Source organism: Prinia subflava, chromosome 15 (assembly GCF_021018805.1).
Source record: "Prinia subflava isolate CZ2003 ecotype Zambia chromosome 15, Cam_Psub_1.2, whole genome shotgun sequence".
Classification (NCBI taxonomy): Eukaryota; Metazoa; Chordata; class Aves; order Passeriformes; family Cisticolidae; genus Prinia; species Prinia subflava.
The window spans coordinates 19529409-19540036 of NC_086261.1; the positions used below are offsets into that span (position 1 = coordinate 19529409).

Sequence of the window (10628 nt, forward strand, 5' to 3'; positions counted from 1 at the left end):
AGTGTAATATTTTCTTTAGCCATATATTTCACAAGTTTTCAAAAGGTTTTGTATTTAGCCTCGGGAAAGATAAAATTTGTTTGAACTACAGCTGCTTTCAAGACGTGACAAAACCACTTTCTACCAGTGCTGTTTTCAGAATGACACAGCAGTGTCACACGTTCACAGCACCATCAAAGTTCTTGATGATTGCTTACAGAGTTAGAACTTGAAAACCTCTTATTGTAGTAGCATTAGTCAACAAATGCTTTCACTGCGATAACAAAAGAAAACCATTGAGTTTAACTCTTCTGACAGAACCACACTCACTCGAATGCATAATTGTGATATAATGGTTTGTGTTTATTATTGATAAATTATGTTGTCCCTTGGCTCTTTCCATTGAATGCTCAATGCTTGTTTGGTTGTGGTTTTTTAAGCTAGAAAGTACTTTAAACCTTAATTTCTTTTAGCAGACAATAAAATCTGTCACAAATCTGACAAATAGCTGCAAACAATTTTTCACACAGAGGAAAAAAGTTTCCTCTCTAAAGAGAGTGAACACAAAAGTGACAGTGTAAAGCTACATGTTTATTATCACTCAGTGCCTCTGGATTAAGTGTTCAGTTTGAAACCACCTGTTTTTATCTCGCCTGGCACTGAAGGCTTATCTAAAATCTTCAGATTAAGCCATGCTCTTTTCTGCTAAAACAGTAGCAAAAAAAACCCCCTCATAAGTACATTATACCCCACACATGAAAATAATTCTGTTGAGATTGATTCTTTGTACGAGACAGAAACAACAAACCTGTATAGTTATCAGTGAGGACATTATTTGCTGGTTCTGCAGAACAGAAATTACTCATGGTGATGGCTTCTAAGAAAGGAGGAAAGTTCATCTTCAAAACTGAAAGGAAGTTTGCAAAGTAGAGTAACTCCTACTTTATAAATTGCACCCAGAAATTTAAAATTGCTGCTGTTTCAACTATCCATGTTTAAATCAAGCTGTTATAAAGATCTGAAATCCAAGAGTTAAATTCAGTTTGCCTCCTTTAATAAAAAAATACATATTCTTCAAAGCACTTACATTTTCATTTTTATCGGAATATGAAAATAATAAAATCAAGCAAGTCTAAACTTTTTAGAATACTGTGAAATTATTACTTTGTTTTTTTAATCACAATCTATTAGGAAACAGTGTCTCATTATAAGTGATGCAGCAGTAATTCAAATAAGTATTTCTCATTTACTGCAAATTAGCTCAAAAGCACTCCTCCTACTCAAGGCCCTTAAAAGTAACACACCAAGCTCTGGCATCTGCTCCTCAGAACTGGCTATTTTAATCTGCAGACCTGCATCAAATTACCAGTGTAGATGTAACCAGGATGGAGGGAAATCCTGCCCAGCACAAGGCATTTTTAGTAATTGGTAGGGAGTTCACATCCTCTGCACAATACAGCAGCTTTCAGATTGGCCTGACAGGTTTTACCTGAATTACCAAAGCGCAAACGGAACATGAGCAAATCTGTGTGCAGAAGAATCTGGTCTTGAGAGCATCCACAGCACACCCTGCATGGATGAGTGACGATTCAGGCAGGCTCTGGTCTGGCCCAGCAGTGTGATCCCATTAACTCTGCTCTCACACCTGTCCTGGCTCCATCCATCCCCAGGAGCGGGGTCTGTGTGCTCTGAGAACGCTCCCTGGGCTGCAGGAACAGAGTGGGAGCACACACATGACCAGAACACTGATATGGACACATCCACAGACCACCAGAAATAACAATGATAAAATACACTGGGGACAGGACTGGAGCTTCAAACAGCACCAGCAAGAACTTTGGAAGGAATTGTCAACATAGTGTCCTTATAAACAAATAGCAGCCTCTGCGCAAGGGGTAGACAACAGTGATTCTGTGACTTAGCCAAAGACAGAAGATTAAGCTTTGGGGCATCTTGATCTTAAAATGTTGCCAGCTCATAAATTAGCATGCTCTGAATGTATAAATACTTCTCAATTATAAATTCCCTAGGTTTGTCACATTTGCATAACACTCCTCTAAAGCAACGTGGTTGCTCCCAAAGAGATGAGCTAATGACCACGCCACCTGCTTCTAGAAGAGAAGCTTTCTCTAAATACCACTGAAATCGTTATACTCCTGTAAGTTACATATTTTCAGGCAGTTCACACCTTACAGAGTCCCATTATCTGTTCTGCCCTTGGATCCCAGAAGGCACAGGAGTGAGCAGAAAAATGAATTGTGAAAGAATAGCTAATTAAACATGATAATTCACAACTCATTCGTTTAGTAAAGTCGCAACATACAACTAAAATGAAGGTGTAATAAGTTCAGCAGCTGCAAATAACTAGATTATTTACCTTAGAAATTCCCATTTCCACCAAGATACTCTGTCCAAGTTTCTCAGCAGATTTTACCTGTTGGTCACTGTTAGTCCTCGTAAGTTCCTGGACAGTATTTGCTGTCTTTTACTGCAAATGCTCCTACATTTCCAGCATAAAAAATGGCTGGAAAGGACAATCACCATCCAGGAAAAATATTTCATTCCTAAAGAGACTGAGACATACACCTGTCTTTCTGCTACAGACAAAAACCAAAAACAAATCTGCAACAAACTAACTAAAAACCATATGCTAACAACAGTACGAGACTTACTCAAAATAATATTTTTATTCTGCAGTCTCTCTGCCTACAGAAAAATAAAGACTTCAGACTACAGGTCACTTATAATAATATGAGATTAATAAAAATGATGCTATTTCTTCCCTACACACAGGACATCTGCGGCTTCTTATCATAATTATCTTTGCTTTCTTCTACTACTCCTTCCTGTAACACAGGAAGTTTTTAAATTAAATTGCTTTTAAGGCTAAGGCAATAGAACATACTGAGGAGCAATCAAAGCTGATGTGCCTCATGAAACAAATAATGTTGCCTTCCACATAGAGTCTGCTATTCTCTAGTGCACTGGAGACAAAAATCTCAAGGTTGTACTTAGCCCCAAATCCTCACGAAGTTACAATCAGTTATTTTACCCTGCACAGTTCAAAGAATTCAAAAGGAACACTGCCATCTTTCTACCTGTTCCTCTATCCAGCTGTCTGATTTGCTATCATTCCATCGGGGTATGGAAACGCTTTCATCCAGGAATGCCCTGTTCCAAAGCCCTGCCTGGCCATCAAGCACAGAGGGTGCACCCCTCTGTGGTTTCTCAGTTCTTATGTTCTGTGGTATGCACGGCCTCTCCTTGTGCACCAGTGCCACAGGGTTTAACTGGCATCTGTCAACAGCCTCAGGGGTTTTCTGGGTTGGGAGGTTTGGGGTTTTTTGTCTGTCACACAATATTGTCAGGATGTACAAACCAAGAATGCTAATAAAATTAATAATGATCCGTCACCTAGACAAGACACATCGCAATCCTCATGCATTTTATGAGGGTAAGAAGCAATTCTGGGCAGGTGACACTGATATTTTTGTACCAGCACTGTGTACCACAGCACACATCCCTAGCAGGCTCCCTGACACAAAGTTCCAGACAGTTGACCTCCTTCCACAGACTGCTCACATTTCAAAGCCCTGACAAACTTGCAAAGGAAAGGAAAGATGTGCCTGAGGTGTTGAAAAATCCAGAAAGAAGCTGGAAAAAAAACCCAGGGATGGTAGTTAATAAAGGATACAGCAGCAGACAGTAACAGATAATGTCTCAAAGAATCAAAGTTAGTGTAATTCTTTTGCAAGTATGTATAACTAAAGGTTCCACTATTTGTAACTAAACCTGTGACTGCATCTCACAATTCCTAACTGAGGAGTTACCAGCCCTCAGTCAAACATGACAGTACCACTCTCTCAAATGTATCATCCCATTGAGCCGATCTAGGTTGTGACTATCACACCAGCAAAACCTACCATGACTTATTAGGCAGATCATGGAGAGGCAAATTTTACCAAGTCACTTGTAGGATTTTTCAAGTGATCCATTTCCTGGTCTTCTAAATTTCATCAAACTGAAGCAAGGAACATCAAAGTAACTGCCCTAGTGTGTGGATGCATCACCTTCCAGGAATGACATAAGATCTTCAACAGCCACATAGAGAAATCAGTTTAAACTGTTCCCTGGGCCTGACTATTAGATAATCTGCATTAGAGGTCTGATAAGTCTCCCAAAAACTTTTTCTGTATGGAAATTCACCTACCCAATTCCCAAACCAGCAATACAAACTCCTCCAAATGAAGCCTGAAAGTGAATATTTAGAGATATAGAACATTGTCTGAACCAGCAGCAAGCTTCACAGAATAACAAACTGTCCACAATAAATATCATAAATAATCATCATGGCTATAAGTCCACAGATTTGAAATCTATTAGAACAATCCCCTGGAGAGAAGGGATCTGGTCACATGCTCTCACCCAAACAGTGCTTCCTCCAAGGAAGTTTCGGGCTGAGCTCTCAGGCTTTGTGTGTTAACCAGAAGCACCCAACCAAGCAACCCATCCTGTGGGTTCTCATATTCTCAGAGAGTGTCTAGAGCTCTCATAGAGAACACTCAGAAGTACAGGGGACTTGTTGTGAAAAACGACCTGATAACCACAGAGTTAGAGTTCTATTTATACCTACAGCAGGTGGACAAGAAAGCTGCCCTTTGAGTCCTAGACATGAAATTGTCATCTCCAAGACAAATAAATAAATGTTACAGGCTGTCCCAGCTCAGTGTGCACTGTGTCACACAACAGGAGCAGTAAGGTTACCTCCTCTCACGGAGCTTTGCTTTGCTTTCACAGTCACACTGTTGGCAAGAGGCTTCTCATGCAAACTGAAGTTCCTTGCCCCAAGCTACAACTATCACTCTATTCCTCCTGACTGTCCACAGGCAATAATGGAAAATACCCAAAGAGGACGGAACAGGGGAAAGGAGGAAGGGAAAAAAACCTTTAGCTGAAATGGAGAAGAGGAAAACTCTATTGCTAACAGATCATTGTCATCTCCCCTTGACCTCCACAATGATTCTGTACAGGAACACGCCAGGACAACCTGCTGCATGTAAGGAACAGCCAGAGTCACAGACAAATGGAAGTTTTTGAAAGTCAACTCCTTTAAGCATCACCTGAGGTTTTTAAACCTATTTTGTACCGTGTCGTAGAAGAATACAGAAAGGACTCCTACATTCAGCTTTCTCAGTTAATAATGTAGACAAGTATATAACATATTTCCCATTTTCCATAAAAGAAAAGCTGTGTTTGAGTTCACACCAACAGTCTCCCTGTTTATCTGTTTCCTTTTTCAAAGAACACAAAAATGCACATGTCATGAACCTTGGGAACATTCTACATTAAAGTCACTTTTAAGCCAGAAGAATTGATCTGCTCTGAACATGGGATATAGATGAAAAGAGGCACAATTGAGAAGAAACTTAATAAAAAGGAAAGGCAGCACAAGATCTTCCAGCAACATGCTTTTACACAAGAATACGACTGTCAAGTAACTATACATAAAAAAGGAGATAGAAGAACACACAGCAAGTACAGGTTAAGATTTCTAATGCCAGAGCAATTTTAGAAACCTGGGTAATCTTATGATTTAATTTACTATTTTATTAATACTTTTCTTTACTAGAGAGAACTTTGGTCTCTAAGGCTGGTAATTTTCTTAAATTGCTGGGTTCAATATAGGGGGTAGCAGCATAAACATATTTCTGCAAACTTCTAAATAATTTCATGAAACGACTTCACAAAGTGAGTTTTGCTTTTGCAGTCACAACCACAGCTCCATCAGCCTGTGGTTTGCTACTGTCCCACCACTGACAGGAGCCATCGACACCAGGGACACTGAGCAGAAGCACTTCCTTCAATCTGGGCACACACAGAACCCACACATTACAAACTGGCACGTGGTTTGCACGCCAAAGGGCAAAGGGGTACAAATATTTTCTCATATTCAAGCAACTATGGGCCTACAGGAGAGACAAATAACCTTGTCACTGCTTATACTGTCAGTGATCTACCAGAACAGCCTAATTTTGAGACCTATCCTTCCATGATTAAAATGAGACTGGTACTCTGTTCTTGATGCTCTTAACAGAATCAAAGATACTGCTGCTCATCTCCCTTGGTAAAAAATATTTTTCTTTTACCCAATTGAGAGAATGCGAAGAAGGAATCACCGTTTTCTCAGGAAACTGCAATGGGAACAAGCTGCCAAACATTTCAGCACACAGACTGCAAGGTCCTGCCAACGACTGCTGCCTATGCAGAGAATTAACCAGTACCCGCTTATGTAAACCTCAGTTTCCTTCTGCTCAGTGTGAGGTTCACTCTGATTAATTACCTTAAAAATATCTTAATACAACACATATGAAGATACTTTTTATCTTCCTGGTACGATGCTATGAAAGATAAACTGTTGAAGATATGAGGTGATACTTAAGTAAGCTCTGAACTCTTCAAAGTTTTATGGAAATTATGGTGCCTTGTTCTTTAAATAAGCTCTCACTTATACAGTCATGTGATTTGATTTCAAAAAGAAAGTGAGAATTCAGAACCTTTCCTTGCATTTGATTACAGAACTTTCTGTGAGTCTAATATGAAGCCTGATCTAATTGTTATTTTTTTCAACCAGCTAGACTGTTAAAACACTAGGAAAATATTTTCAGAAACATTTGAGAGACTCTTAACAAATTTTTGCAGCCTTCATTTATATTGACAGGGCATTTGGTGTCAAAAACTGCTGAAAAGCACCAACGCCAAGACTACTCTCTTTTAGGATGTGCATTTCTAATGACTAAAAATGACAGTATATCACATAAACACACCAAAAAATTGATTCAGAATTGCTACTTTAATATCAAATGACTCAGTTATTTACTTCCAAGAAGTGAGGGGGAAGTAGTGTGCAGGCATTGAATATCTCTGTCTGATTTTGGCACCAAATAAAGAGGGGAAGGATAGCTGCATTATTTTTCTCTCATGTCACTTAAACCCACTCGTAGTTATTTCTTTAATTGCGTTTTACAGCAGCAAGCTAAAGACTGTTACTCTTCCACAGAAGCATTCTTCAGCTGTTAGTGATGATATATCTAGTGTTTGTTAAATTCACTAAATACTTCAAAGGGCTTTTAGAAAAGGCCGTGTAATCAACTAACTTCAAAAAGTTCTTTAGGGCTCATCATACTTCAAAAACTGCTCTATTTTATCTTAGTTCTGGAGACTTAGAGGTAAGGATAATGGGAGGAAACTAAGTTTATTCTAATGCTCAGACAGATGATTTATAAGGCAGAATTATTTTTTCCAAAAGTAAACTCTTTGATTAGGAAACAACGTTCACCTGCCTCATTCTGATAACACAGGAGAAAGAAGGCCCTCCAGTCAACAGTCCTGTAATTCTGAGCCTTGCACCCGTCCTACCAAGGCTGGAACCACGGGTTTGGTGTCTCTGGAGAGCAGCTAACAGGCATGAAATCAAAGTGGGAAATGTATTTTCCCACTTCGAAAATACAGCACAGAGAGGAGAGGAGAAGGCAGCACAGTGGGAAAAGCAGCCTGTCTTGGAGCATACCAGTAACCACCAGAAGTGTCTTTGCACACAGAACACAGGAGGTGGGGAAAAGGTTCTACTGAAAAAGTTGTGCTTATGGAATCCACAAGCAGTGATGCACATTCCTGCTCACTCTGTCCAGGTAAGAAACAAAGGCTGCCTAAGCTGTGTTGGTTTGTAGCACATTAATATGTAAGCAGCCAAATCCTGAACCTAAAACTCACACCTCATCACAACAAATAATTGCATATTGTCCTGCAGAGGATCAAATTCAACAAAACTACTATGACAACATTAATGCAATTGGTGTAAACTCGTATTTCTTTTCAAGACTAGAATAAAATACAACAAAATCAAGAAAGATACCTAAATAATTAATCCAGAACGACTTTCTGCTCTGAAGGATTCAGAAAAAAAAGAAAAAAAAAGTAATATTCTGTATAAGAGCATATTAAATAGTTTAAGGTTTTTTAAAAATTACACCATTCCCACCACATGCCCAGAACTAAATAACCCAAAATATTTTATCTAACTGTTGTGGTTTCTAACAAGCACGTCTGAAGTTGAAAACTCTCTGGTCCGTTAAAAGAGCTGAAGAGACATAATTGAAACCAGTAACGCATTAAATTAAATGGAGCAAATCTTCACCAATAACACAGAGTCTGCTACCAGTGCCCTCAGAAATGCCTAATTCTTCATAAATGTCAAGCCCCATTTCACTGCTTATGAGAAAAGCTTTCATGAAGCAGTATTATCCTAATGTGTCCATGTGTGCTCTGCACCCACACAGATGCAGCCACTCATAATCAGCACTAAATGAGACCACCTGAATCAGGCCATCAACTCTTTTTTAAAATTTGTTTGTGGTGAGGGGGCTTTTTGTTTTGTTTTAGATTTCTGCTAGCAGGACAATGCGAACAAGGATATCACAAAAGAATCAGGACCCGATTTGGTTCAGAACAAACGCGCTTTTCCCTCAGACCTGCAGCCTCCCTCAGGGCAGGGCTCTCGGGTGCCCCAGAGCCACGGCCCTCCCAGCCCTCCCGGCGCACCGCGCTCTCCTCGGCAGAACTCTGCCATGCCCTGAGTACCTTAAATCGCACCGCCAGTGTGCTCCTCTCCTTTGGTCACCTCCAGCACCACACGGCTGAATCTGCAGCGCGCCAGACCCTGAGCGGCGGCCGCATCTCAAGGTGAGCCCAAGTCAGCGCCGATGGAGCGGGCGCCAGCGGCTGAGGCAGCGCCACAGGCTCATCTGTCACCCCAACTTTCACCCGACGCTGCTGATAAACCCCAATCCACCTCGGCCAGCCCCTCCAAAGGGGAGGTGGAAGTGCCACCGCGCTGCCGCCGGGCCGGGGGTCCGGCCGGGGCGGGGGAAGCGCCGCAGCCGTGCAGAACACGGAGCTCACCTGCCCGCCTCGGCACGGGGAGGGCGCCGAGGCCCGGCACCGCCGCCCGCGTCCCACCTGCCGGGCGGCCGCGCATCCCTGAGGCGCCGGCGGCGGTCCCGCCCGCCCCTCCCGCGCCCCCCGACTCACCGAGAAGCCGGCCCAGAAGGGGCAGGAGTGGCGGACGCGGGCCGAGGTGGTGAGCGCCAGGGCGGCGAAGCTGACGGCCACGATGAGGCAGCCGAGCACCATCTGCGTGACCCCCAGGGCCAGCATGGCCCGCGAGCGGGCGCGCTGCTCGCGCAGGCGGGACAGGCTGCGGGACAGCGCGGTGGGGCTGAGGGAGCGCGCCCCGCCGGGGGCCCCGCCGCCCGCCGGCATCCTCCGCGCCGCCCCGCGCCGCCGCCGCGCTCCGCGGGGCAGCCGGGCGCTGCGGGCGGCCGCGGCGCATGGAGGAGGAGCCGCCCTGCGCCCGGGGCGACCCGCGCGGCCCCGGCCGGGGCACGGCGGGCGAGGGGCAGCCGCCGCCGCCGCCTCCTGTCCCCGCTGCAGGCGCGGGGCGGGGGAGGCTGCGGGGCTGCAGCGCGCGGGCGCGGCTCAACCTCAGCCGCCGGCGGGGGCGGCCCCGGTCCGGCCCAGCCCCGGCGCCGCCGGCCGGGCGCGCTCGCTCCGGGAGAGCCCCGGCCCCGCCGCCCGGCTCGCCGCGGCTCCCGCCGCTGCCGGGGAGCGCCCGAGCCCCGCTGCCCGGCGCCCGCCGCTCCGGGAGGGGAGGGGGCTGGGGGAGGGCTGTGCACGGCCAATGGCGGGCGGAGGCAGCGGCCGGAGCATCAGCGGCGGCCGCCGGCCCTGCGGGCTCAGCGTTGTGTGCGAGGCGGGCGCCGGGCGAGGGGCCCGGCCCGAGGCCCCCCGGCACCCGGGCAGCGCCCCTGAGCCGGCCCCGCTCCTGCCGCCCGGGCCCTGAGGGCAAAATCGCTCCCAGCTGGGCTTTGTGCAGCAGAGGCACCCGGCAGCCTCCCCCCTCGCTCTGCGCTCCCGTCCAGCGGCGGAGGAAGGGCAGGGCTGGGGCTCAGTTCTGTGCAGAAGGCATCTTGAACGTTTTTTATTTTTTAGGGTTTTTTCCTCACAGCAAACCATAACCAAGTCAAAACGCAGCATCCCCAGTAGCAGGAACATATCAAGCTTCTAATTATAAAAACTTCCCAGCCCTGCTGCTGCTGCCAACAGGGTCTAGCATGGTAAGGCTGCCCACAGCACCTGAAGCCACTTTTCTGCAGGAGGGAAATCACAGTGATTAGGTATCAACTGCAAACAGCTTGGCCTACTCATGAAAAACACACAAACAGAACCCAAACCCCAGATAATCATCTCACTATCCTGCAGGATAATTTAGGTAGTAAAACTATGCCAAGATTACATGTTTGTTGCACCATAATCTGCTAAAACAGTATTTTTTTTTAAGTACAAGAGTTGGTACATGTAGTCCACATATCTGTAATTCTGTGATATTTATACAAAAAACCCCAACCCAAACATCATGTGTACACCATAAATCTTTGTATTTGAGCTCTTTTTATTTTCTTCCAAGAACTTTTCTTAGCATTAAATAGTTTCCTGGGGAGTTAGCAGTGAGGAAGCATGCCTTGAGAGGAAAGTGTCAGAGAGTAAGTCCCCTCTTTTCATACAACCTCCAGATGTTTTACTGTAACAGAAGA

General features: G+C 44.8%; 1 protein-coding gene across 3 annotated transcripts in view; it reads right to left on the reverse strand.

The window, feature by feature from the left end:
* The window catches only part of ENTREP2 (endosomal transmembrane epsin interactor 2), a 91072-nt gene extending 81629 nt beyond the window's left edge, over window positions 1-9443 (reverse strand). For 2 of the 3 annotated variants that reach the window (XM_063412545.1, XM_063412544.1), the window contains exon 1: window positions 9067-9443. In XM_063412545.1, the coding sequence (XP_063268615.1) occupies window positions 9067-9297 (231 nt within the window). In that variant the 5' untranslated portion in view covers window positions 9298-9443. The other variant, XM_063412546.1, reaches the window with a different exon arrangement.
* Between the last annotated feature and the right edge of the window lie 1185 nt (window positions 9444-10628).